This window comes from Lepidothrix coronata, unplaced genomic scaffold (assembly GCF_001604755.1).
Source record: "Lepidothrix coronata isolate B3197 unplaced genomic scaffold, Lepidothrix_coronata-1.0 Scaffold126, whole genome shotgun sequence".
NCBI classification, from domain to species: Eukaryota; Metazoa; Chordata; class Aves; order Passeriformes; family Pipridae; genus Lepidothrix; species Lepidothrix coronata.
In genome coordinates, this window is record NW_016690306.1 from 2713641 (window position 1) to 2741258 (window position 27618).

General features: G+C 38.3%; 1 protein-coding gene across 4 annotated transcripts; it reads left to right on the forward strand.

The window, feature by feature from the left end:
- On the forward strand, positions 1–26369 carry FAM91A1 (family with sequence similarity 91 member A1). 4 transcript variants are annotated; one of them, XM_017826442.1, is made up of 24 exons: positions 1–63; positions 2274–2358; positions 3076–3227; positions 4117–4174; positions 5560–5627; positions 6439–6552; positions 7591–7681; positions 9959–10021; positions 11091–11197; positions 11992–12030; positions 12136–12248; positions 12832–12950; positions 13357–13469; positions 13669–13755; positions 14467–14599; positions 15240–15388; positions 15845–15979; positions 17966–18079; positions 18971–19043; positions 20193–20342; positions 20820–20927; positions 21169–21292; positions 22071–22140; positions 23266–26369. In XM_017826442.1, the coding sequence occupies exons 3-24, from the start codon at positions 3144–3146 to the stop codon at positions 23440–23442; spliced, it is 2289 nt and encodes a 762-aa protein (XP_017681931.1). In that variant the 5' UTR covers positions 1–63; positions 2274–2358; positions 3076–3143; the 3' UTR covers positions 23443–26369. The 4 variants fall into 4 exon arrangements, with proteins under 4 accessions (XP_017681931.1, XP_017681930.1, XP_017681933.1 ...); XM_017826441.1 differs by lacking the exon at positions 1–63 and adding an exon at positions 291–398; XM_017826444.1 differs by lacking the exon at positions 1–63 and adding an exon at positions 1076–1091.
- The last annotated feature ends 1249 nt before the right edge of the window (positions 26370–27618 follow it).

The window sequence follows — 27618 nt, forward strand, 5'->3', positions numbered from 1 at the left end:
AGCAGGCAACAGGGGCATTTCCGGCTTGGAGCCGTTCCCGGTCGGTGCCAGCCCGCAGCCGAGGTGAGGAATCACCCCTCCAACCCACCGGCACCGCGTACCAACCCTCCCCTCCCTCCCAGGGTCACCTCGGCCCGCCCGCGGAACTGCGCGCACGGCGCTTCCGGGGCGGGCCGGGCCGGGCCGCGGCGGCGGCGGGAGGCGGCGGTGCCGGGCAGGGCAGGGCCGGGCAGGGCTGGGCCGGCAGGGCGGCCCCGGCCGGAGCGGCTCCTCCCCGGGCCGGAGCGCCTCCCGGCGGCGGCGCCCCGCGGCGCGGCCTGCTCGCCATGAACATCGACGTGGAGTTCCACATCCGCCACAACTACCCCTGGGCCCGGCTGCCCGCCAGCGTCAGGCAGGTGCGGGCGGCCGAGCGCCCGGCCCGGGGCAGCGGCGGGCTGGGACACGGCTGGGCTCGGCCCTGCCGGCCCCGGGGGAAGGCGGGCGGGCCCCCGGGGCCATGGGGTGACTGCGGGGATGGGGGGAGGTGGCTGTGTGAAGAGGGGGGATATGGGCGGCAGTGTGGGGCTCTCTGTGGGGAGAGGGGTTGCGAGGAGGGTGTGGGGCTCTCTGTGGGGACAGCGGGGTGTGAGGAGGGTGGGGGGCCCGCATGTGCAGAGCGAGGGGATTGGGGGTGTGCAGGGCCCCCCTGTGTGGAGAGGGGTGTGTGTGTGGTGCCTCTGGAGAGAACGGGATAAGAAAGCTGTGTGGGCTTTGTGTGCGAGGAGCGGGGTGTATGTGTGTTTATATATGGCCTCGGGGAGAGGAGGGGTACGTAGGGGTGCCTTGGGAGATGTCAGGGTGCCAGAGGGAGATGTAGGATACCCGCTGAGCTTTTGCAGATGGAAAAACGGGAGTTGGGTGTCCCTTCTCCAATCCCTGGCTGTGTGAGCCGAACCAGGACAGGTGTCCTCGGAGGCTTGTGCAGCGCCGTGTTTCGGTAGCCAAGGAGGTCTGTGCTGCGAATGGCTCCTAGAAAACAAAACCTCATGAAATTTTGATTGCCTGGATTTAATGGGGCTCCGATAGCAGAGGGGAGGTACTGTGACCAGGCGAGAGGAGGTTCTTGTCTCCAAAGTCTTATGCTGCTTGAAAGGAGATGCTGTTAAACAATTAATTCCTTCTCTTGCACAGAGGAAGGATGGAGAGGATGAGTAGTGGTTGCAGGCCTCGAGTAATTTAATTCCTTGAGTTTGAGACTTCAGGGGCAGTAGGAGTGGAATGAATGATGCTTTCTCTTTACTTGCCCAGCATGAGTGCCATAATCTTGGCTGTGTGATTCAGGATAGAAAATATACCAGTGTTTAATGTTTTATTTACTTCAGTGTAGCTTCTGGAATCCTGTTTTGTTTACTTCAGTGTTAACATAGTCCTTAATATTTTTGTACTTTGAGCAAATACTTGGATCCTTCTTTGGATATTTATTCAGTTACAGACCCTCTCTGTGATATCAGAGGTTGCTTTTCTAATAGCTGATTCTGCAGTTTGTGTGCAACTTTCTTGTTTATCCCATATATGCAGTAAAGTACCTTTTCATCAGAGGATCTCTTCTAGTGTAAGCATCTGTGAGGGAACCAGGAGAGGAAAGAGGAAAACCAAACAACCCAAATGACTTGATGCAGAGTAGACAAGTAATTTAAAGAATATTGAGGGAACAGTTTTTGAAGTAAGGCATTTGAAGCATAAACCAAAGTTCTCTTTTTATCTTCTTTCCTGATAGTCAAGTAATGTGCTGTGCTTGTTCCTTAATCTTGTGACCTAGGATCACTTGATTGCTTCACTTCCGTGAAGCTGCAGCTTGAGCAGTTTCACTATGTTATTTTTTGGGGATTATAAGCTTCTTGAGTGCAACAGTTGAAGCTTCACGTGCCATTCACTATACTTGGTTTTTGCTACACTAATTCTGGGTAATTCTTCAAGGCTGAAAGATGCTGAATGCTTGGTAGATGTTTGATGCATCATGTGCTTGGTTTGAAAATCAGATGCTCCCTTTTTTATCACAGTGATATTAGGGAAAAAAATATCTGAAGATGTTGCTTAAATCTGAATCTTGTGTAGAAACCTGTTGAAAGATATTTTTGAACTCCTACAGAGACTAAAGATACTGTCGCTGTTGAACTGGGAGCTCACTGAGCAATGACAAATACCTGCATAGGTTTCCTCATGAGACACTGCAGTGGTTTAACTAAAAGGGGGTTTGTGCAAGTCAGTTAAAAGGCTTTTATGTTTTCAAGGGTCTTGGAAACTCCCAGAGGGAATATGAAAGGCAAGTTGTACTCTACAGCATCCGCAATCAGTTACGATACCGGAATAACTTAGGTGAGTAAAGGAGCAAAGTAACTTCTAATTGCTGTCCTGTCCTTCTGTGTGGAAGCTTGTCTTTACTGTAAAAAAGGGAAGAACAAGCCTGTTTCAAAGGTCCTCCCTTCCTTAAAAATAAATACTATTAAATAATAAAACATCAAGAAAAAACTTGACTTTTGAGTCCATTTGGCAACTTTTCTAGCAAAGCACTCTTGAAGGTTACCGAGTTGCCAAGTGGAACTGAATTCCTGCTGTAGTTCTGCTGCCATTTTCCAAGAAATAAAGAGATGTTAAGAGACGATTTGACTTGTAAAACCTGTCACTAGATGAGATGCAGTGACCCTGACTCGCATTGACTATTGGCTATGACTTGTTTGCAGAACTTCAATTTACTTCGCACTGACTGCATCCATTTGTCTTCACCAGGTGGATAATAGTTTCACTAATTAAAAGAGAATTTTCTACAGCCTTCATGAGTTCTATCACAGTGGGCCACTTCCTGGTAACCCATTAGATAAATCTGCCCTGTTTTGGTGTCATCTCTAACAGCTGAGACTACTTGTATCCTATGTAGGAATTTTTGGGTGCTGAATGCCTTGCACCACTGCTGTATTTTGCTCCTAGTTTTCTGTCAATTGCCATTATGCTATTTTGAATCCTTTTGTTGTAACGCTTTTTTATTTTTTTTAAATCGAACATCATAGAACAGTGCAACTTTTTCTCCCCTTGTAGTTAAGCATGTCAAGAAAGATGAACGTAAATATTATGAAGAACTGTTAAAATACAGTCGAGATCATCTCATGTTGTACCCTTATCATTTGTCTGACATCATGGTGAAAGGTCTGAGGGTAACACCATTTTCCTATTACACGGGCATAATGGAGGTGAGTGCAGAACTGTGGTGAGTGTGTGTTGTTGTTGTTGTTCTCTGTCTAGAGATGTTGGTAATGGCCCTGTAATGCATACAAGTTTGTTTGGTTTTGTGTAGGCTCTTCTAAGAAGTAAGGAGACAGTAAGGAAAGTTTCTAGAGAACTACTTGTACCTGCATTTTTTTTCGTTTCTGCCCCATTAGCCTTTAAAGAGCTGGACTTTGTCATGTGGAGCTGGGGTGGGACTCACTCTGAGGCCAGACTTTCTCTTTTGATGCTTGAGATTTATGAGTCTTCACTTCAATCTGTAAAAGGAATACCCCATTTTTTTAGATTATTAAAACAAAGAGAATCACCATTTTAAAAACCCAGAACTTTGAATGTTTTTTAATTTTTTTTTCAAAAGGGACACTTAACCATATTAGAAGCTTTTTGAAAAGCCTGAAGCAGATCTGTTTTTATTAGAACAAAAATGGTTCTGTTTTCTGTCAGCACTCTGGCAACCTTCTTTTATTTTCGTTGGATATTAGAAGTGTTTTTATTTTATCGTGTGTATAGTGATTGCAGACATAATGGATTAGTTGTTTGTTTATTCTGTTATTAGTTAGAAATTTTGTGTGCTTGTTTTTTTGTGAAGAGAGATACAGGATTTTGTGTATTAGTCTTTCAGTCAGCTTTTTTCTTTGCAAAGGTAACATTAAACAGAAGTCTCACTTTTTATGTATTTAACTTATTGTGTAATGATTAATCAAATGATTGGCAAGTTTGAGGTAACTGACTTTAATAGACCTGTTTAAATTTCATTTAGTTCTTAAAATAAAAAGGACAGGCAGGTTTTTAGTCCTGCTTCTCTGCAACAATGACTTTCTTCTTGCAAACTAAAAGTTTTCTTATCTTTTTAAGGATATAATGAATAGTGAAAAAAGCTATGATTCTTTACCCAACTTCACTGCAGCTGATTGTAAGTATTACCTACTTGCATTACTGCTTTCAGTGAGCTGGAAATAAGGAGCTTCTGAAAATGGATTTGCAGGCATCTGTTTGCTTGAACATCAGCGTGTGAATGAAGGTGTAGAGGCGTTTAAATAGTGATATTGAGGAGTGTGTACTCTTCATCCAGCAAAATGAGCTGCTGGTCCTTTTCTAGTGTGTTTTTTGGCACGTGTTGGGCTGAAGACATTAGCAAGTCACTGAGAGGCTGTTCACTCTCCTGTGAAGTGGCATGTGAATTAAGGGATGATGTACCAGAAAAGAGAGGGAAGAGAATCTGGTATTTTATGACACTCATGGATGTGTCAGATGTTTTATTTATTACACTGTTCTGGTATGAGATGGGGAGATTAGGAAAGCAAAAACCTTGAACCTGGTGGAGGAGAACAGAATAAGATCAACAGCCTACTGAAAAGTCTTATAGAGCAAAGTGTAAACTGCTGGCACAGGGATGGTGTTAATCAAACCTGCCACTGAAAAGTTACCTATAGTTAAAGACAATTCCTCACCTTTGGTATATATGTATAAAGTTGTCTTTAAGGATAGTGTATGGTCAGGTGAGGAGTAGCCTGTAGATTTTGGAAAGAGTTGGTTTTGTTTTTAAAAGGGTATTGTGAATTAACTACTGGTTTGCCTCTATGTAATGTTCACAGCAGGGAAACAGATAAAACTTCGTTCTTCAGCACCACTAGTGTTAGTCAGGAGTATGAAGAGAGGAATGATTTCCCTCTTTTTGTTTGATTTCTCTCCCCCACCAACAATTCTGTTATCTTAGCACAGCTGCAAATTAGTGACTGCAGTATAATTAACTTAAACTTCTTCAATTACATTTTATCATAAAAGCTAGTGTCAAACCAGAAAGTTGGAGTTAAAACTAAAGAGTAGTTTTCTAATATCTGTTCATCATTTCTTAATGGTTGAAGGCTAAAGATTATAGAAATAAACTTTGATTCAGTTTAACTCAACTATATCTTAATCATCTTCCTTAGAAGCTTAAGCAGCCTTTTGTGCTCTAATTCTTAGAGTTCTAATCCAGTGTCTGGTATGGGCTTTGGAAAAAAAACTATAACTATTAATCTGAATCTGTTGATGTGAGCGTAGGAAAAAAGGATTATTCCCTGCTACCCTGTGACTTGAGTGATAGGGGACTTCTTTTTTTTTTTTTTCTTAACCTGTACACAGTGAATGAATGGGTATGGATTATGAAATTAATTTAGCTCCTATAACTATCCTTTTATTTTGGATAAGAGTAATTAAAATATTATTATGTAATGATTTCTGATTCTTTAAAGAATGTATAAGATATCTTCAGCTTAAACGTGTCTCAAGAGAAATAAAACCTTACTTATTTTTCAGGTCTAAGACTTCTTGGCATAGGAAGAAACCAGTATATTGATCTAATGAACCAATGTAGGTCTTCAAAAGTAAGTTTGTCTTTGACTTTCCCTCCCTTTACCCTCCCCCTCCTTGGATGTAAACAGAACATGTGGAAAACATTGTGATGGCTGTTGATAGAAGGAGGGCCTTTAGTTTGCAGCAGTTCGTTCCTTTCTTCAGAGAACTCCTAAGTGCTCTTGAAGTAGCTTCACAGTCCTTCAGCTGAAAGTGAGCTTACCAAAACATGCAGCTGATAGTGAACTGAAAAGTAATGGCAGTGAAATGCAAGAGAGGGTACTCAGGTCTATAAATAAACAGTGTCCTCCTCCAGTTTTTCTTTCTTGGACTGACATTCTCTGTACATGTTTAGCACTGAGCTTAGTGAGACTGTTGGGGTACTTTGTCCTTAAAAGTAAATAAAATATGTTTGTAAAATGTGTTTTTAAAATCACTGAACTTCTTTAAAATATCCTGTTTGTATACTTTTTTTGCTGTGCTCTCTTACCTGTTCACATTTGAAAACAACATAGTTAAAATTTGGATTTGATCCTAATATGTTGGAATAGTGTGCGTTTTAATTAGTGACACCTACAATATGGATGAGTTTATGGGAAGATTTAACAATATCAGATGTAAATAATTTTTTTCCTTCCCATTTCCATGTGATTTGAGAGAGAAGGGAAACTTTTACTAAATGACAGAGCTAATAGTATGTTTGTGTCTCGTGTGTCTCCAGTCTGTGAATGTAATGTACTTTAAAATGGATATTTATACAGATCAGTTTCTATAAAGGTAATTGGCTGTCTGTGCATGTGAAGTGCTCTTTATTACTATCTCAAATGGACTGTACCACTGCAGAAATTTTTCAGAAGGAAAACTGCTCATGATCTGTTACCCATGAAGCCTGTGGAGATTGCTATAGAGGCGTGGTGGGTCGTGCAGGCCGGCTACATCACTGAGGATGACATCAAGGTATTGGAGTAGGGGTTGCATCTCTTAAGTGTGGTTGAATAGTGATAGTCCCTGAAAACAAGGGCTTTCTTTTGTGTGGAATACACAAAGATTATGTTGCAGATTTATAGCAACTCTCTTATGGAAGTAAAGTTTGGAACTAAGGGAGATTGTGATGTTTTCTTTGACGTATTCTGCCCTCTCTCTCTTTTGTACTTTCTGCACTACGTAGAGTGCTGAGGTGGTTTTGCATCAACCAATCTGTGGTAACTAATGTATGTGATCATATGGTTTGTAGGGAACAAGCAAAAAAAATGTTTTCTTAAATTTCATGTTTGAACCCTGACAGGGCAGCTTTGGCTGAATCTTCTCTATAATTAGAATCAGAATGGCAGTGGATTTATTTGACACATATCTTCATTGTTTCTATTCTTGTGTCTGCTTAGTTTTTCACTGTTTGCACATGGAAAACTTATGAGATCACCTAATGTTTCATCCTCATTGTGTTTTCATTCTCACAGTCATCTTTTTACAGTCAGCTAGTCATTTGATCTGGATTTATTTCCTTCTCTAGAAGTGTTTTGTTTAGATTAGCACATATTTGAAGCAGTGATGGAATCTGGTTTTTGGCTACTATTTGGAATGTCTTAGGCAGTGGTTACTTATGTTTTGACATTCCACCAGCCCAGGATAGTTAACCTGAAGCACTGGGCCTCTTTCTAGAGTGAATCCATTTGTGTGGCTGAACATTTGATTTGCAGTTTTAAGGAGCAAACCTATTATACTGTGGACTTCACTTGCCAAATTCTTGTGCAATTAATTACTGTTCCTAGAGCATGAATAATTTTGTGTGGGGACAAGCTAAAAAATTTTAAGACTTCAACAGGAACTGCAGTGAATTCTTCTGTGCAAATATTTTGGTTAAGAGCCTGAGTTACTTACTGTATTATATTACTTAAGACTAATTTGAGACTGAAGTGTTTGGGGTCTTTTGAGTAGTATTAAGAAAGTTGCATAGACTAATTTCTACAGAAGACTAATATGATTTCTTTTACCTAGATTTGTACTACATCAGAGAAGTCTGCTATTGATAAGATAATTGATTCAGGTCCTCAGCTGGCTGGTTCATTAGACTTCAATGTAGTTCACAGTAAGTTTTTAATGAATATTCCTTTTCTGTTTTAGATCTTCCTTAGTAATTTTCTGAGAGTAGTGTCTCAAAACTAGGAATAAAAGGGAATGTAGAAAGCTGAAGCAAAAGAAGAGTTGAAGGAGAATACTCAAGAGCTGTACAGACTGCAGTCTAGATTTTGTAAATGATTTAATGGTGAGCAATTAGCAGCTGTTGTTCTGTTAGAGTCAACAAATTCTTTCATTAGAAACTACCTGTAAAGACTGTGGGGGAAGGGGATGTAGATGACAATGGAAGCTAAAATTAAAAATGTCAGAATTGGTAATCCTGGATGGTTAAACTGCACTCCTTGCTTTTCAAAGGAAAGTCCTTTTTATTTTTCCACTATTTTAACAACATCAAAATGGGGCTCAAATCTAGGAGGCTGTTTTGATTCCCAGAAGTCTGCAGCTGTTACTGAAAAACAGTGTGCATACATGTCTTCCCATTTCAGTGTGACAAGTAATAGGTATAGACAAATCATATTAGGGAAGGAAGTAAAAAATTCACAGACAAAATCCTCCTTGAAAAGTCTGCCTGTAAGTGCTTGGCTTACAACAAACACTCAAACCTGCACCNTTATAAGAAACTGAGGCAGAATTTCACTGCCTGTTACTGAGCAGAACAAAACAACTAAAAAAAGGTGAGGTAGGTGAAATTCATGCTCTGGAGGGATCTGAACAGTATAGAGCTTAATAAAATTTGAATTCCAAAATCACTTCATGATCTTTATATATTGCCTGGTGTTGTTTCTGGAGAGGGTTACAGCTCAGGTTTAGTGGGTTTAGAAAGATCTAATGTATGGAAAAAGAATATACAGACAATTAATGTAATGGAACTGCAGGAAGGATTGTATTTTATGGGGAAAGAGGACTGTTTAGTCCAGACTACGATGCCACCAGTACATTTCAGGTATGTAAGTAAGGATGTATCAACTATGAGAACTGAATCTGAAGGAGAGACAGTATAAAGCACCTTAAGCATGTTGATGACTTGTAATGGTCCATTGAAGCTGGTTTGTTGATACACATTCTTTTGCTTAGCTGACCTGAATTCAGGTTAGTTGATGGGTTAATGCAGGCATTTTAATTAAGATCTTTACGATGTGATTGAGGGTAGTAATTTAACTAGAGACACTACAGGTGTATAGGCACTTTTTGCAGCTGGGCTGAGCAATGTGTGTGCATGAAACATCCTGACAATTCTACTTCAGGTGTTTTGTAACACTTCACCTGAGGGTTGTTGGTACACCTCACCCCCACCGTGACGAATGTGGTGTGGATGGATTGATCTTGGGTAGCACCAAAGGAACTGTGGACTATAAATTTGGCTTATTTATAATTTGTAATTTGGCTTTATGCTTTGCCATTAAAGGATAGCTAATGCTCAAGATGCATCTGGACAATGCTCTCAGGCACATGATTCTTGGGGTGTCCTGTGCAGCACCAGGAGTTGGACTCAGTGATCCTTATTGATCCCTTCCAACTCAGCATATTCTGTGATAGCTGTTACAAAACTTGGACTCTAAAGATAACTATGCTGTAATTTTTTTCCATTCCTCAAAAATTTCTCACTGGCTTATCTTCGCTGCAGAACTCAGTGCTCAAATCAGTTTCAAGTGGGGAAAGTGTAATTTAAGTGTTTACTGTATTATTGTCCTTGTTGTATGCAGTGCCAGTCTTTATCTGCTGCAGCTTTGCTGATGCCTTGTGCTGAAAGGCACCAGAATTTACTTTTGCAGCTGTATAAGCAAGATTTTCTGTAAAGATGTGTGGCAAGGACATGTGAGGACCATCAGAATTGATGTGATTTAGTTTGTAGCCTTGCTATCAAGTGTGTGAGTCCTGGCCTGAGTACCCAAATGTAGCCAGCATCAGCTGACAAAGCTAGTTAAGGATAAAACCCTCACTTCTTGACAATACAGTGATGATGGTGAAAACTAAGCTAACATTTAAGCAGAGATCTGCTCACATTTGTCAAATGGAGCTTCTTTGGTCATTTTGCTGTGCTGTCCTGAAAGGACTTGTAGAGCTCAGAGTGTGAGTGAGGAACTCTGGTTTAGGGGGACACCAACACCTCTTCAGTATTACGTGGGGTTTATTGGTCCATGCATTGCAAAGAAATATTCTACTGTGGAGGCTATTAGGAAAAATTACTTTAAAATCTGAATGGGCTGATGGGGAAGTCTGCTTTACATCTTCAGTAGTCTGGAAAATGTTTCTTTTCTTCTAAAATTGTGTCCTTTTATTTATAAAGGTTTGTATAACAAAGGATTTATTTACCTTGATGTACCAATATCTGATGATAGCTGTATAGCAGGTAAGTAAATATTTCATGACTATTATACCTATGTTTTCTCAGTTTAATTTCAGTTATCCTGTAGTTCTCTCTCTTGGAAGCTGCTTGTCTGTGTACACGAGTGTGCTGAAACAAAACATTTGAGCTATGAAACTTTTTCCTGACTAAATGTTTTCAACCATATTAAAACATTGTTTTTACTGTATATAGGATTTTTTTCAACTTGAATTTTTTAGGTTATCTTGAACACATAGTTAGGTAAGATGAGATTCTTTTATGGGAGTCATGGTATGAATTAATAAGTATCCTTCTATAAGTTTGTAATGAAAAGGAAGAATAGCACAGAGAATTGTAGTTACCAAAAAGTCACAGGTTTTTGACTTCTTGCCAGACAGATATAATGTTTTAATAGATACCAGTTCTATTCTTCATGGGTCTTGTCACCTTGATTAGTCATGGACTGTGTCTGGGCACTATGTAGGAGCTTAAACCAGCCCAACATATGTGTGCCCTTTGAACAAACTCATTATGCTGTGATAGGTCTCAGGGGTTTGTGAATTCAGTGTGATCTGCAAAGACATAGATTGTTTGGAACCTGGTCATGCAGAAGTGCCAGTCATTGCTGTAGTAGAGATCATTTAAGTGAAAGTCCTCTAAATACAAAAGACTTACTGCTTAGAGAATCACTTTGGGAGTCTCAGTTCTGGAGTGTGTTGGTGGGGTGGTATTTTTGTGTCCTACTGCAAGCACAGGCATGATTTAGTCTCCATTGCAGTCATTTTATGTGCTAGACACTGGAAATTATCTCTAGTTGATGAGCTGGAGAGTGCAAGGCTGTGATGCAAGGTAGAGTGGCTTTAGTTTCTATAAGTCAACACGTTGACAGGTGTTACTTTTCTTAAGGAGTGGGAGAATTTTAAATACTGCATATGCTATCTTTAGGCTTTTATTCTTTGTGCCTGGGAAATCCTCAAAATTGCAGGTATAATGAAAATTAAAGAAGTATAAACTTATTTTTCCAATTTTAGTGCAGTTTCAGTTTAGTAAAGTAAGTACCAAATTGTAATTTTGAAAGTAATTCTTGTTTCAGTGCCACCACTTGAAGGTTTTGTTATGAACAGAGTGCAAGGTGATTACTTTGAAACACTCCTTTACAAGATATTTGTTTCAATAGATGAACACACTAATGTGGCAGAGGTAAGTAAAACTTAACCTGTGTCAGGGAGATAGCAGTGTGCTTTGGGACATTTTCAAGTGTTCCTAAAAATACTTAAAGCAGAGATATGGATTCATATCAAGTGATTTTGTTTAGAGATACTGCCAGGCTTAAGTCCAACCTGTAGCTTTTATAGTACTTTAAGCTTGGAGGAGTACCTTCAGTTTAGTGAAACAATTCCATCAGGTGGAATGAATTTATTCAAAGGTGACTAAACTAGACTTTTATACAGCTAGAACTGGAACACAGTCTGTTTTGCTAGTGTGAAGTAAAAAAATTCAAGTAATTTTTTCTTTGGCAGTGAAAGCATGCAGGATGTTGGCTTAAAGCAGGAATGTAACTTTTGCTTAAGGATGGTTTCAGTATGAGAAATAAGTTTTCATAAGGTCTTCTCAAAACTTTGTTAATAAACATCTGAAAAATACCCATTAAATATATCCAGGATTTGTTTTCCTCTTTGTGTGTCTTCTGATATGCATGACTAACCTAGAAACGATATACATAACTAACATAGAAATGATATACATGATTAACCTAGAGATTATGCAGTGGAGGATAGCCTCGTGTTTCTTTGGCATGCTCTCAAGTGGGACAATTAGGAGATTTCATCCTCTTTTTTTCATCATTTTGATGCAGACAAAACTGCTCCTACCAATACAGGCTGGGTTTAAAAGTAAAGAAAACCAACAGAAAGACACCAGATCCCACAAATGGTGAATTACTCTGCATTGTTAATATTGTATTGCTGACCTGTCCTTTTTTTTTTTTTTTTCAGCTGGCAAACGTGTTAGAGATTGACTTATCTTTAGTAAAGGTATGTGTGTAAAATGCATCTGTTGAACTCAATACAGAAAGTTCACTGTCTTGCAGCCTGGTTTCATACAGCAGTTCCTTATTATGTGTGTGTGTGTTTCTTCAGAATGCTGTGTCCATGTATTGTCGGTTAGGCTTTGCTCATAAAAAAGGCCAAGTAATAAACCTGGATAATCTTCATCCATCGTGGAAGAATGTTCCTTCAGTAAACAGACTGAAGTAAGTGTCTTCACCCTTTCACAGGGCTTATTTTTGTCATTGAAGGGAAAACTTAGAACCAAAAATCTGATTGTAAAGCTATTGGTTGCTTTCTTTGACTTCTGCAATAACAAATCTCACTTGGCTTTCTAATGTATATAATGGCAAGAACTCTTGGTCCTCTTGTTAATATGAGAATAAGGAATGGTAATTTAGCCTGTAAGTTCAGTGCACTACTTTTGGTGCACTTTTAATTCAATATCTGCTAAGCCATGTAAAATGACTGTTCTGCATGTTTTCTTTGATGCTTATTCAGACTGTGAGAACAAAGTGGTTAGGTTTTTTCGATTGGATTCTTATTCAATGATGGTGATTTGATTTTTCAGATCTCTTTCACAATCTGGTATTTTCAAACCCCCAGTAAACTTTTCTGCAGAAGCTAAAGCAGGAGTCTGAGGGATATCAAGCTTGACTGGTTTTAGGGCTTAGAAGTGTTGAAAGGCATGTACTGGGTATGCCTGTGCATGGACTAGCACTGGAAGGCAGAGATACTTCTCTGGTGTCACAGTGACCGATAGATGTGGATTTTAATTCACATTAATAGGAGTACTTTGGATCCTCAAAAGATGCTGCTTTCATGGGACAGTGGGGAAAACAGAAGTCCTGTACAGGAAGCTGGGTCATCAGCCACAGATACAGATACCAACAGTCAAGATGATCCAGGTTAGCACTAACAGTAAATTTTAATACATTAGGATCAATTATTTTTATATTTCTAGAGTGGCATAGGCTGTAAAGGGGTGCAGAAACACAGATTATGCAGATTCTTTTTTTCATATGGAATATTCAGTGGGGGAGGTTGTGTCTACTTGGTTTAAAATTCTTTAGCTTCATAGCTTTTTTCTGAAGAAGAAACTGATCTGTAGTATGGATATAAATTGACAGAAAGATACCAACTTTTGAATTAAGTCAATCAGTTTAGTAGTAATAAGGGAATTCTGTTTTATTTGGTATGGTGATAACTAACTTTTTTCTTTTTTTTTTTTTAATTAGATTTGACTTAAACATGATGATACTATTTTTAAATAAAACAAATATGATCATCTGCTTTCTTTTTGTTTTCTATTAGCTGAAACAGCCAGCGTGAGCAGCCTGAACCTGTCTAGTGGACACACAAAGCGCATTGCCTTCCTGTTCGATTCTACTCTCACTGCCTTTTTAATGATGGGAAATCTTTCACCAGTATGTCTAAATTCTTCAATGTATTATGCCAAGAATAAATATGTAGAGCTTTAAATTACTTTGATATCAAGATAACACAGCTGTAAATATTTGTAAAAAAGCTTCTGTATTGTTTGTTAAGGATTGTTTTTACTTAATAAAACTTCTCCTTGCCAGTCCATTCTCAAAGAATTAAGACAGTTTTGTTTTGTTGTTCTAGAACTTGAAAAGTCATGCAGTCACTATGTTTGAAGTTGGGAAACTGTCAGATGAGAGTCTTGACAGCTTCTTGGTGGAGCTGGAAAAGGTAATCTGTTACATGTTTGCCAAAATGCTTTTTCAGCCCTTGAAGTGTTAAAGGGGCCAACTCCCTCCTCACAGTATTTTCATTGTTTAAAACTGCTTATTTAGCAATAAGACCAAGAAAATAAGACCTTATCATATTGATATTCACTGCATTTATACCTCTAGTGACTTTCAAGGACACGCCGTGTATGTGTATGAGTGTGGTGCATCTGGTGAGCAAAGTGAGTTCATGAATTACATTTGCCCAAGTCTGCTTGTTCAATGGATGTCACTTCCCTTTTAGTAGGGTGTTAATGTTTCTGAAATGCTGCACATCATTTTTGTAGGAAAATTTGACCATTATGTGCTGGAATGCTTAGCCTATACACATTTTAAAGGTAATTCTAGAAGGACAACTGTAGAATGGTGTAGGAGGACTGCTGTTAATTGCTGTATCATTTTATACCAGTCAGGTTGACTGAACACTTAAACCCTTTTACCTAAAGACTGAGTCATGGTTCTGATTTATAGAGTTGGTCTTTTGTACTTTTTGACCGTTCCATTAGCATGGCCAAGACTCGCTTTTCATTTAATAGTTGCTGTAGATCAGCTTTGCATATAAGCTGCAAGGTTGTTACTCAGTGAGAAAGCTTTAAAATGCTAATTTGTTCATCTTTCCTTTTGTGTAATTGATGCAACCCACCACCATGGATTTATTTTGTTTGCTGATTAGGTTCAAAGCACAGGTGAAGGGGAAGCACAGCGGTACTTCGATCATGCACTTACACTGAGAAACACGATCCTGTTTCTGCGGCATAACAAAGACCTGGGGGCACAAGCTGTACAGCCCGATCAACCAAACAATGGTACTGGGGGCAGTTTTGGGAATCCTTCTGAGTTGGGTACTTATCTGCCATGGACCCAGCTTTCTGTCTGTGCTGCTGTTGAAAGCAGTCTGTATCCTGCTTGTTTAACAATATTTTGAAACCAAGGCATCACTTTCTCATCATCCTTTGAGTTTATGTTACTGGGTTTGCCTCTTGAATGACAGATTTATTTGCCAAGGCTTAAACTTAACATCCAGGGCAACAGATTAAAGCGTAATAATGGCAAGACAAGCTGAACTTGAGAAAGAGATATTCTGTCAAAGACATTTTTCAAGTCTTGAGAGAGAGTGTATTCTTCTAATGGGGCTTTTTTTTTTTTTTTGTTTGGTTTGGGTTTTTTTGGTAAATCTTAACTAATTTCCTCAGTATCTCTGCTTATTTCCTGGATCAGTTAGTTAGAGAGGAACAAACTATAGTTCTGTGTCAGACAACCCTGTATGCCTGGAATTGCTAAAATTATGTACAGAATTATTAAAATTCACCCCAATTATTTAAAACTTCAGTGTGGAAAATACTGTATTTACAGCTTAGCAGGGGAAAATGGAAAATGTGAAATCACATTTTGTGTTTTGTGTTCCATTCTAAGTGATAATTTAAGAATCTGACATTTTGAACATAGGGTTCCCCTTGGACCTGTTACGATGCGAGAGTTTGCTCGGTTTGGATCCAGCGACCTGCAGCAGAGTTCTCAACAAAAACTATACTCTGCTGGTTTCCATGGCACCACTCACCAATGAAATTCGACCGATTAGTAGCTGCACACCCCAGGTGAAAAAATACTGAGGGATTTCCCCCCCATGTAGTAAAGTATCTTCTTAATAGCTTTGGTTTGGATACATTTGTTAGGTGTTGTCCCTTTTAAAGTGACAAAATCATTGGCATGTAGAATATTATTGTAATAGATCTAAAAATGTTTAGTTGAGGAAAACTGAATATTTAGTAAATAAACTTTGTTGAATTTGTGATCAGTTTATCTGTTGAAGTAGAGTCAAGGACAGATATTTTATTCTTGAGTTAGATTCATAGAAAGTACCTCACTGTGAAGAGTCTTTTGTTACTTCACTAAATACTTAGAATATCATCAGTAGAACGTAATACATTTGTACTCCAATACTGCAAAACTAGATTTATATTTCTTTAAAACTGCTGATTCTTAAATGATGTCTGTATGTGTGACAGTTGAATATTAAGTTATTTCTATTTTCTGGAATAATCTCTCTTCAGCACATTGGACCTGCAATACCAGAAGTCAGTTCAGTTTGGTTCAAACTCTATATTTACCACATAACTGGACAAGGACCACCCTCTCTGTTGCTCTCTAAAGGAACACGCCTTCGAAAACTTCCAGACGTTTTTCAGGTAGTCTGTGCATGAATTTATTCTCCCTCCCTTCTCCAAATGTTTCAAAGATATGCTCTATGCTATTTAGGGATAACAGTTGAAGTCAGAGGTACAGTTCATTGTGAATAATGTTCCTTTTTTAGAAGCAAATTTTATGTAGCATCTTGGCTTGTTTTCTTTTGAGGTCCTGAAAAAGGAATGATACTTATGTCTCTCCCTTTGTCAGAATGTGACTCCAGTATATTTGATGCCACCTCTTTCAATTTTAGTGTAAAATATGGTACTGCAGTCTTGAATTTGTTTGTTAGTCCATCCCTAGGGTGTGTTACAAAGATGTGGAAGAGCTATGTGAAAAAGACAGAGATGACTAACGTGATCACTTACAGTTTGTCCAAATCTGTGATGAAGACTTTGAAATTCTAGGCTATAATTCTTCCTGCAGTTTAAATGACAGCATAATTTAATAAAGGTTGCAGTAGGTTGGAAGAAAGGTCTTCCTAGCCCAGTAGCCTCTCTCTAGCCGTGTCTGTAAGTAGGAAGAAGCAGCACAGCATGTAATACTTCCACTTAAGACCTTCCTGCTCTCCCATGTGCTCTGGTCTGGAACTTCCTGAGCTGTATGGGATTCTGTATATGCAGAGATTGTGACTTGAATTGCTGTCTCTGCAGTGATCAGTTGATCTCCCAAATTCCTTCCATTCCAAATTTTTTAGCATCCGTAAGTGCTTTGGCAAGGAGTCCCACAAAGCAGCACAGATGATCAACTTTTGCCTGAAAAACTTCAGGTGTTGCCTTCTCCCATTCTGTCTCTGATATGCTAATAAGGACAAATGTGCCACAGAGGAGTACTGCTGGGTATTCTGTATACTAGACAGATGTAGGTGGGAGTGGCCATGACAACTTTTAAACTTATCAAAAATCAAAAAGTCATTGTATCTGTTGACTTCAATTTGAAATGCCACAGACATTTAGCAGTGTTTTGGTCTTGTTCCTCACAGTGGAATTTATAAAATAATATTGTTCAGCTACAGCTACATTCTGAGTAGATACTTGAGGACCTAAATATACTAGAATGGTACAGAGACCTTCAGAGAGGGAGTGCATGCTTTGGTGTACCAGCACTAGGATTTGTAGATGCATTTTCCATTCCTCAAACCTTTCATGTGTTCCCTTCCCTTTACGATTGCAAAAATTTTGTAGATACCTGTAAGATTTACTGGATAAAGTGAATCAAGTCTCCCAGAGCAGAAGGCATTTTGTAAGGCCATTGTGATGAGTTGATTCAAACTCTAGTGTCATTAGCTGAAACTACCAGTAAATGTGCACTTTTACTAGTAAAAAGCATTCAGTGTAGTAGCCCTGGAAAACTTCAATACTGCTGATAGGACAGGTTTTGATGAACTAAATGATCTCACATTCTGCACTATCACAAACTTATTGGACTTTTTTTTCCTCTGCATGCATGTATGACTGATTCTCTCTTACTGCTATTTTGTAGTGTCATTTTCTTAGGAAACTGTCAAGATATTTCTGGAAATTTTAGGGGTTCAATCTTGAAAACTGAGAAACTAGGAAATTACTCAGTGTTGTTGTCTTCCTGTTCCCCGTCCCACCCTTGAATAGTTATTTTAGGGATTGATAAATCTTTTTTCTCTGCTGATAGTATTAGTTTATCCGTCTTTTATTTTGCTTTTAAATTGTGTGGGATTACTTTAATCTCCTATTTGCTAGGAGACTGCTGTGATGGCCACACAGCTCTACAGGAATTGGTGACAGATACTTCTTGTTCAAAATAGCATCTTAACTTTGAGGTTGGCAAACTTCTGTCTTTACCAGGAATATGAACATAAGTGATCCTTGATACCGAGTATAACAGTGTGGAGCTGCAATTACCTTTGATAACTTCTGACTTGTAACAATATGCTAATGCATAACTCTAGTATTTCACTTTATGTGCTTAGCTAGTTCATTACTACTATAAATACTCCTAATTTTCTCTTCCAGGGTTATGATCGCTTACTAATAACGTCTTGGGGTCACGACCCAGGAGTAGTTCCTACTTCAAATGTGCTCACAATGTTGAATGATGCTTTAACACATTCTGCTGTTCTAATTCAGGTACAGAGTGCTCTGTGTAAATGATGAAAACCTGCATAATTTTTTGAGTGGAGGAGATTAACAATGTAGGAGAGCTACACTTTTGTCAAAAGCTGAAAAATATGTTTGACTTCTGCAGCCAGTGCTGCTGTGATTCAGTGGTGGTTAAGATAATGGGTTTTGAACTGAATGCACATTATGCATGTGTTATGGTATTATAGGCAAGCAGAGTTTTCCTAGTTATATGTGGGGGAGATAGGAAACTGGAGTGAAAATGAAGAGCCCACAAGTTTTTTAGACAGTGATATGAGGTAACTGTTATGAACTGTTATTCAAGAAATGCACTTTTTCAAAGTGCTTGGTATTTAGCTCATACATACAGTAAAGTATGAGCAAAAAATGGTGTTTATCACAAACAGCAGAATAGATTGGGGTTTTGCATTTGGGAGAAGTAAATTAGCTTTCTCTTCACTTTATTTCATTTAGACAAACTCTCAGAATTAATCATTCAAATAAATAGATATTTAATATTGTAACAAACATAAAATTACACATTCTCAGAGGCCAACTTGTGAGCAGCCTGTGACTGCATAAAAATGTTCTGTACATAGGGGTGGAAACTCCATTTTGCTCCAGAAGTGCTCAGCCTTTTTCAAATACTTTTTTAACCAGTTATTGGTGAGAAAAATAGCTTCTCTTCACTGAAGTTTAACTTCATGGTGTTTACTCATGTGCATTTTAAGGGGAAAGGTATGGTACTTTATTTCAGCTAAACAAGAACCTTAATGTATAAATATTTCCATTTGTTTATTTCATCAGCTTGGCTGGTACTCCTTAAAAGGGAGCACAGGTAGGACTAAGCTAAGCTGATGAGTATTTTTTCTGTTCCTAATTTAATTTCTTGATGTTCAGGGGCATGGCATGCATGGAATGGGAGAAACAATGCACATACCTTTCCCATTTGATGAAGCTGAGCAACAGGGAGGTAACTGATTGTCTTTAATGCAATTTCTACACTACGTTACACATCTGTTGCACATTATCTTGAGCAGTAAGGTTGCAATAATCCTTTTAATACAAATTTTGTTGAGCTTCTGAGTCAGATGAGAAAATGGAAATGGTTGACAACTCTGTACAGAGCTTAGAGATACCATCTTCTTTCTGTCTTCTCTGACCTAACTAGGATGAGTTTTCTGGTCTCTCTTCTCTCCTAAGACATATATAAAGCAATAACTTCCACAAACACTTTCAAATCTTTCTTTGTGCATACTAGATTACTAACTAGTGTATTTATTAAGTACATAAATAAATCTTCCATATATTATATTCAGCATTTCTTAATTGTAAGATAGGTGAGACCAAAACTGAATAAACTTACCTTGATTATTAGCACTAGCAACAATTATGGAGGGGTTTTTTTCCCCAGGAAGAGCTTTGCTTGCAAAATCTATTCCTTCAAAGTCTGCCTACCTCATCTGATTTTGAGGCCTTAACCTCCCCAAATGAGAGCTGTCATAAAAGCGTGAATTTCCAGATACGAAATCTGAAATTATTTAAGCTACCACTTAGAAGAATCTGGGACAACTAGAAATAAAGCTAACTTCCTAATTTAGTTTTTACTAGGTTCAAAATTAGTTACTTTTATATTCGCTCTCTCTGACACGTCTGTTTTTTCATCCAGCATTAAGTTTGAAGAAATCCTGCATCTCTTAAGTTCTAACATGAATAAGTCAGTGTTTAAACTCCTTGTTAACTTCTAGTACTGTATTCTAATTCTTCAGAATTTCAGATATGTGAAACATGTATCTTGCATTAATTTGTCATAGAAGACTCTGGCACTGAAAGAGCTGGACATCTGATTCCTAGCTGAACCTTACCACCTCTGCTGTCTGAATATACACAAGAGAGAGATTGTCTTCTCTTTGTATTTTTCTTTCTCCTTGGCTCTGTTAGTGTACTATAATACCAGATAGCACCTGGTGTTATTCCAGATCTAACAATGTCATCACTAAGATGGAGCATTACAAGAGAGAAAAATCCAAATAAAAAACTTACCATGGCCTACAGCTGAACTACATGGTTATGTGGGAGGCTTCTTATAACATAAGCTGGAATATGTTTTGTTTCCTACTAGACTTCTCTCGTGTGAACATGGGCATTCATACGGCTTTAAAAATACTGAGAAACAAAGTGGACTTGCAGCATTTTTGTGGCTATGTCACAATGTTGAATCCTTCAAGTCAACGTGCTAACAGAAAGCTGAGTGATACTTCTGATGGAAGAGGTTGGTTACCAATAATTTCTCTTTTGTCTGCATCCCCTTAATTTCACATATAATCACTTGAGCAAAAGTGAACAAAGGATTAAATTCCTTGATTTGTAACTCTACAAAATACTGTCCGACACAGATACGAACCTGTTTTGAGTGTAGATCTATTGGCAGTAGGCTTTCTAATTTTTCTTTGAGACTAGCTCAGAAATACCAAATGCAGACCGAAAAATCACTGAACTAGAACAGTCAACAGAAGAAAAAAGAATACTCTTTAAAATATTAAAAATAAATTGTGTCATTTTTCTATTCCAGAACATAATCTTTCGTAAGTGTTGAGTTTCCCTAAATAACTCTTTAGGCCTAAAATTAGTCAGGCCCTATGTTTCTCCATATCCCTTCCTCCAGTTTTATGGCTGTTTAGTCCTTGGGCAAAGGTAGCTAAACTTATATTCATGTACATGTTTATTTAAGAGTTTACTTTTCCTTTAGGAGAGACTGAACTAACATCAGGATCTGATGTAAATGGGAGCACAGAATCATTTGAGATGGTAATAGAAGAAACCTCAGTGGATTCTGCAGTCAAGCAAAGCCTTGAAGGTGAAAACATGACAAGTGGCTTATACTAAACATTTTCAGTCCAGTTGATTGATTATTGTCTGGGACAAGTGCAATGCTAACTTCCTCTTTAGATTCCCTTAAATATTTGAGCAGTTCAGTAAATGAGCTGTCTGAAAAAGTATGAACTGTCTGGTGGATCCTGATCTAAGATAGCTGATTCTGGGGTCAGCATTCTTGCTTTTTCTTACAGTTTGGTTATCTCTTGTTTTTCTTTCTGAAGTACCCACAAATGAACTGGAATGGGTTCCACTGGAATTATGCTTTGGCATTCCACTATTCAGCTCTGAATTGAATCAGAAGGTCTGCAGAAAAATCGCCACTCATGGATTATGTAGAAAAGAAAGGTGAGCTGTAAATTTGGGTTCCTTCCTACACATTTTCCCTTCCTAGCCTAGTACAGGCTTTTTTTCCTCCTCTAAAGTGTTCTGGAGTGCAGGAGGAAAGCTTGCTGGTGATGCTTTGATGTAAAATGCATTTAGTTCTTGTGGAAATTTTCAAGTATTTGTATCATACTTGATAAATTTAGTCATGGCTTATGATCAAGCTGTCTAATGCTTTTTACTGGAGCTTTTTTTTTATGAAGGAGTATACTTTCAGCAATGGGATTTCTGGGTTTTTTTCCTTTGGGTTTTTTGGTAGATTATTTTTGTGGGTTTGTTGGGTTTTTTTTCCTAAGGCATGGTTCTGGAGACCAAAAATGAGGCTGCTTGAAAATATGGCTTAAGGATTTTATTCTAGTAAATCCTCTGCTTTTTAACAGAGTGTCACTAATGTAACTTCTTAAAAGTCACGTTACCAGACTGTCCTAGATAAGAATGAGACATGATAATGTCTAATATATTAATGTCTTATGTAAAATAGTATTTTTCAATTGTAACGATTCCACTTTATGGAGTGTAAATGATAGGGAAAATAGCATTTACCTGACTAGACTCAAGAGCAGATAAGTCAAGCACCACTTCAGTGATGACAGAATTACCAAGCCTTCTGTGTGAAGTCTTTTAACTTTGTCATGTGATGTTAGGTACTACTAGAGTTATTTGGAATCAAGTTACTGTGGGGATACTTCAGTAAAAAACTGTGCACCTTGAACATTGCTTCTTTTCTTTTTTTTTTTTACAGCCTTCAAAAACTCTTACATTCCAGTAGAAAGCTGTCTCTTCAGGTCCTTAATTTTGTTCATTCATTCCAGGTAAGGAGCAATAATACAGATGTTAATCCTTCTGTATGGTCTGTCATCCCTTTCTGCCCTCTTACTTGCCTTTCTTTAGTGTATGGAAACATATATGGTTTGTTTTATTTGCCTTTTCTTTAAATGATAACTGCATTAAGAGCACTATCAACCTAAAATGTTGCTGGCAGCAAAAAAAAAAAAAGTACTTCCCTATCCCTTTCCTAGCCTGATTTAATACTTGACTCAGTTCTGTTGTGGTTGCTCCTAGACCTTGGTGTTCATTGAGTATAAATATGTAATAAATATGTAAAACTACATACTCTGGGAGGATTTTTCAAGAGTTTAGATAGAGAATAGGGTCTTGTGTAGCAAGCCAAGAGGAATGCCAGGTCTGCAGCCTACTGTAATTCTGCATGTGAGTGTATCCAAGCAAGGCGTGTCCACCCGTAACATGGACTCTGCTTAGCTGCTCTGTCTTATGGCACTTTCCTGTAAAATTCTTATCTTTTCAGTAAGGTAACAAATTTGCAGGTTACTTAACCAGGGATGGATAGTGTGATCCTGGAATTGTGTCCTGATAAGAATGTTGATGATTCCTAGTAGGTTTGAAGCCCTCATCTGTCAGTCTCAAGTGACTCCTGCCTTAATGTGTTAGGTGTTATGTCTGAGATAACACTTTTCTAGCTGATGATCACAGAGTTTAAAAAAAACGTGCTGAAGTGAGTTTTAAGATGAGCAAACCAAACTTCTGGGAAATAATACCCCAGTGTATGATCAAGTTGTTGCCTCCAAATACTTGTGTACATCTTAGCACAGTATGGGATAAATAGCAGTTCAAAAGATGTCCTGAAGATTTTAGAGCTTTCAATTAATTTTTTTCTGGGTCTTAATTTTTAAACCTCAGAGTTCCCTGAAGGTTCCTTGGAAGCCAAATAATATATGCACAGGTGCAGCTGAGGCAACTGTATGCTTATTTAATTTTGTTTATTTTGTTTTTACTTCCATAATTATTTGGAATTTACTGGATTAAAGTAACATACTTCAGAAACTTGAAGTGTATTTGCAGATTAGATTAGCCTGTCATATTTTTCCTATTGTCTTTCATTTGTTTTTAAGACACGGTTTTCTTCCTTTTGCTTTTAGGAAGGTATTTCAACACTGGATCAGCTCCATGATGCTGGTTCTTCAAGTTCACTTTTGCAGCCAATTTCTGCAGACGTGGGTGTTCCTCTTCCTGCCAAGAATCTCATGTTCAAGGAAGGTGTATTATCCGAATGGAACGGATGGGCCCCTTCCTCAGTTTTTTTCAACCACACTTAAGGAACAAGTCAAACAGAGGTTCTTGTGCATTGATCACTAAATGCCTTTCTTCTATTATGGTTAATTCCTAGTGCCAACCACTAAGAAGTTGTACTGCTGCTGCAGCATAACCCGTGTAAAACTAGTGTTACAAAAATGTGTTGTGTTGCAGTATTGGGGAAGTACTTAAACTGTCTAGAACTTGTTACTCATTACTGCATATCTTGCTGCAACAGAGAGCTTTTTAGCTGTCAGCACTATTTTTATCTCGAGACAATCTTTCTTTTATAATTAAACATGCCCTTTCTAGGCTTTCTGATGATTGTTAAATTTCTATGCTGTCACCACAAAATTGCAATAGTAGTTTTCTATGTTCGTTACTCAGACATGAATTCTGTTTAGTTTTGTACTGTATTACTGAAAATCTTTCTGTATAAAAGTAAGAGATTTGTCTCTTCCTCTGAAAGCTCAGTGATACCAAGTGATTAAAAAAAAGTATCATGGTGATATGGGGCATTAAGAATTGTTGAATTCAGCTTAACAGTGGGATCTTGACAAATCAGTACAATGGCAAGAGGAGACTGAGTTAGTGCAGACTCAAAGTCCTGCTGATGACCTAAGGCCGCTTTGAAGATGCTGCACTTTCATCTCTGGCAGAATTTGATGGAGGTATGGAATTGGGGAAGGTCTGAGGTGGTCATCTCTGTGGTGGTTTGCAGAGTTCATAGTGATAATGGACTCATCCTGCTCTTTGTATGAAACCAGGAGTGTATGAGATTTGATCACACTGGGAGTTAGTCTGCTGTAACTTGAAGCTGTTGATGATTTCTGTTTGTGGGGAAACTCTTGTTGTCATAAGTTGAGTTTAAGGGATATAACTAGTTCTGTCTTATTGATTAATGTTTGAAAGAACAGAGCTCTTGATTTTTCATGTCAGTCATTAGCAAAGAAAGGTAACAGCAGAGGATGTATAGGCAGAGACTTCTCTGAATCTGTGTTCCTTGAACCATTAACTATTGATTATGACAAAAACTAACAGTAAGCTGTTTCAGCTAAAATCATGTTCTAGCTCTGTTTGTAGGGGATGATTTTATGTAACATGATTTTACTTTGTTTATATTAGGTAATAACTTCTTGCCAGCTTAAAAAAGTCTGTCCCGTTTAGCACACAAGGAGAACAAGAGAATGTAGTATGTTAAGACTTCTTTGCCAACTCCCTTCTTTACTAGAGCTGCCTTGTTTTAAATAGTCATAATTAAAAATGGGACTTAACTGTCCTGTCATTACTAGCCTGCAATACATAATGGGCCAAGGATCTGTGGTACAGATGATGCTGGACAGCAGCAAGGAGGAAAATGGCAACATTTGGGTTTGTATCCTGTTCTGCATGGCTATAAGAAAAATCAGGACAGAAGCTGGAAAAGGACAAATGCACCACAATAGGATAGTGCAGTGACTTCAGCTACAACTGTGAAAATTCCATTCTCTTTCCTTTGCTTTATGTACATTCCTAGTGTAAGCGTAGGACTTGTGCTCTAAAAAACTGGAAGTCTGTAGTACTTCGGTTTACTCAGTGCTGCTTTCTTACATCTGTTTTTTTCTGGAATTTTACCAACAACAGCTGAACTTACTATTCTGCATATATTACAGTTCCATTATCCATATGAAGTTGATAATTTATACTACAGTGACTTCTGTACTGGACATGCATATTCTCCATAGTGGTTTTTAAGTTGCCTTATTTCCTTCAAATGAAATTGAGGAGGAATTGGATGTCAGTCTGCTAGAAATGGCAAACATTTACTGTGAGAACTGTTACAGGGAGATTAAGCCAATACCTAGCACTGCAGAGTAATTAAGCAGTAGGTGATGGCTTACACTTTCAGGACTATAGATGTTACTTTAAGTGCTACAGTAAGCTGCAGTAGGTGAGCTAGTTTGCTGTTTTGTATTGAATTTTGCCATGCACTGTCTATACTAGTATGTAAAGTGATGATAGTGCCAGTTTATGGAAGTTTGAAAATAGATGAAAACTTATTGTTCTCACTGCATATTCTTCAGTGTTGCTAAGTGAAGGATGCCCTTTGTTATTTAGGTGGTCTAAAGTAAAGTTTCTAAATAAAAGTAGAGTTGTTTAATACCCATAAGTCTTCTGGTGAGAATTCCAGATACGTTTCAGTTTTTTAGAACTCAAGCCACTCTAATTTAGGGGCTTCAACTCTAGTTTAGAGCTTAAATATTCAAGTCTGGATATCTGAAGTTTACTGAATAGATTGCAACCAAAGAAGTCCACTGAAATACCTGAAACTCTGCTACAGCACCAGTGCTTGGGATGGTCAAGAGGCTTCAAACTATGTGACTTTTGTTTTAAATATGGTGTAAAAACCCAAAAGATCTCAAAGATCTTCATACCAAAAGAATCTATTTTATATTGTATTGCAAATAAAGACAAATTAAATCAATTTCTTTTCTTCAGGTAGTTTTATTGACTGTGGAGAAAATCATATGCATTACACATTGTAAACCCGTTTTAAGTTTCTGTTTCAGCAAGCTTTTTAATTTGCAGAAGAGAGCTTGGCTTTGTGCTCTGACACAACCCAAGTAGTATTGAAGCCAGATGGGTATACCTGAAGATGTTCAGGAGCCAGTTAGGAAGTGTGTTATGTTTGTTTTCAGTTTTTTTGATCATGACTTATTATTGCACAGTTCTTTTTTTCTTTTCCTTCATTGTTATCAAATTTTCCCTTACTTTCTTGTTCAGTGTTTCAAATGTTTTGTATTTTGAAAGTTTTAAAGTACAACTGTAACCGAATACAGTTGTGCTCTTCTAGTGTGACATTGTTAATATTATAAATTGAATTGTACAAAGTCTGTGTTCAATTAAATTATTGACACATGTAACAAATGTTTACAAATAAACTGTGGTGTAGGTCAAACCATGTGCAGAATCCTTCTCATGCAGTAGTTTTATTCTTGGACACAGCACTAAAATATCACTCTGTAGTATAGTGCTCAAGCCACCAAATGTCATCAAAGTATCTGAACCTCTGAGGAGAAGGGAAAGTACCAGATGATGATGTCTGCTCTACCTCCTTCAGCCACAATCTATACTTGTAATATTGGATACTGGATATTTGAAGGCACTTGTGGTGTCTTATCTGTTTGCTTTGGTTAAAGACATTTTTGACTGGGAACTTGGAAGAAATGAGTCCAAAATCGTTTATATGAAGTAATGCAGGCTGAGGATTCATTTTAGCAGTATAACTGTAGTGTGTGATGACAATATAAAAAAGAAATACAGACCGAGATGGTGAAAGATCCCTAATAACCTCCTCCTTGTGTTTAAATCTTCCTTTATTCTATCCTGGATTTTCTTGAGAATGTGTATGTAACTACCTTTTTCTGTTTTTTTCCCCTCTTCCCTTGATCCCAAGTCTGTTTGTTCCCCTTGAAAACTCCTAATCCATGTGCCTACCTTTGTCATCACAATAGTGCTGAAGGCTCCTTTTGGACCACAGATGAAATGTATCTGGTTTTATTGCTCAGCACTTGAAATTAATCCTCCCCCCCAATCCTCTGGTACAAAGCCAGGCTTCTTAATGCTCTTGAAAAGGGTGACTGATAATCAAGATCAGTTGCCTAGGAGCTACTTGGTGCACGATGCCTTTTGGAAATGGGCCTTCTGGTGAGCTGGAACAGGGCAGGCCGTACGAGTTGGACTGGGCACGGAACATAAAGTAGTTGTGGAGCTGCAGTGATGTGCACAGCTCAGGGTTCCACCTTGCACACAGTGCTGAGTAATGTGGCACCATGGACTAAGTTGTGTGAACTTGAGTAGCTGCTCTCAGCAGCACAGGCTGTGGGGCTGCAGGGAACTCCTCGTGTTCTGAGCCTTTTGATTCTGCAGAGCTGCATGGAAGTGAATCAAAAGTACCACTGAGAGTAGAGTGATGGAGACACTAGTTTACAACAGCTTTTATATATTAAATATATATATTCAGCTGGGGGAAAGAAATAGAAATGAGAAGGGGGCAGGAATAATAGTCTAGAAAAAATGTTGGGAGAAGGGAAGCATCTGTTCAACCTGTTATGTCCTAGAGTTCACTCTTAGCAGAATAGAGAAAAGGAAACACACCTCTTAATTACAAGTCCTCAGGGATCATTCCTACACCACTCCCCCCCCCAAAAAAAAAAAAA

Excerpts from the sequence above, each read along its gene's own strand:
- FAM91A1 (XM_017826441.1), top strand. The coding sequence starts at position 327 with ATGAACATCGACGTGGAGTTCCACATCCGCCACAACTACCCCTGGGCC. Across the intron at positions 14,600-15,239 it reads GCCCGATCAACCAAACAATG|GGTTCCCCTTGGACCTGTTA; the intron begins GTACTGGGGGCA and ends TTTTGAACATAG. Across the intron at positions 15,389-15,844 it reads TTAGTAGCTGCACACCCCAG|CACATTGGACCTGCAATACC; the intron begins GTGAAAAAATAC and ends ATCTCTCTTCAG.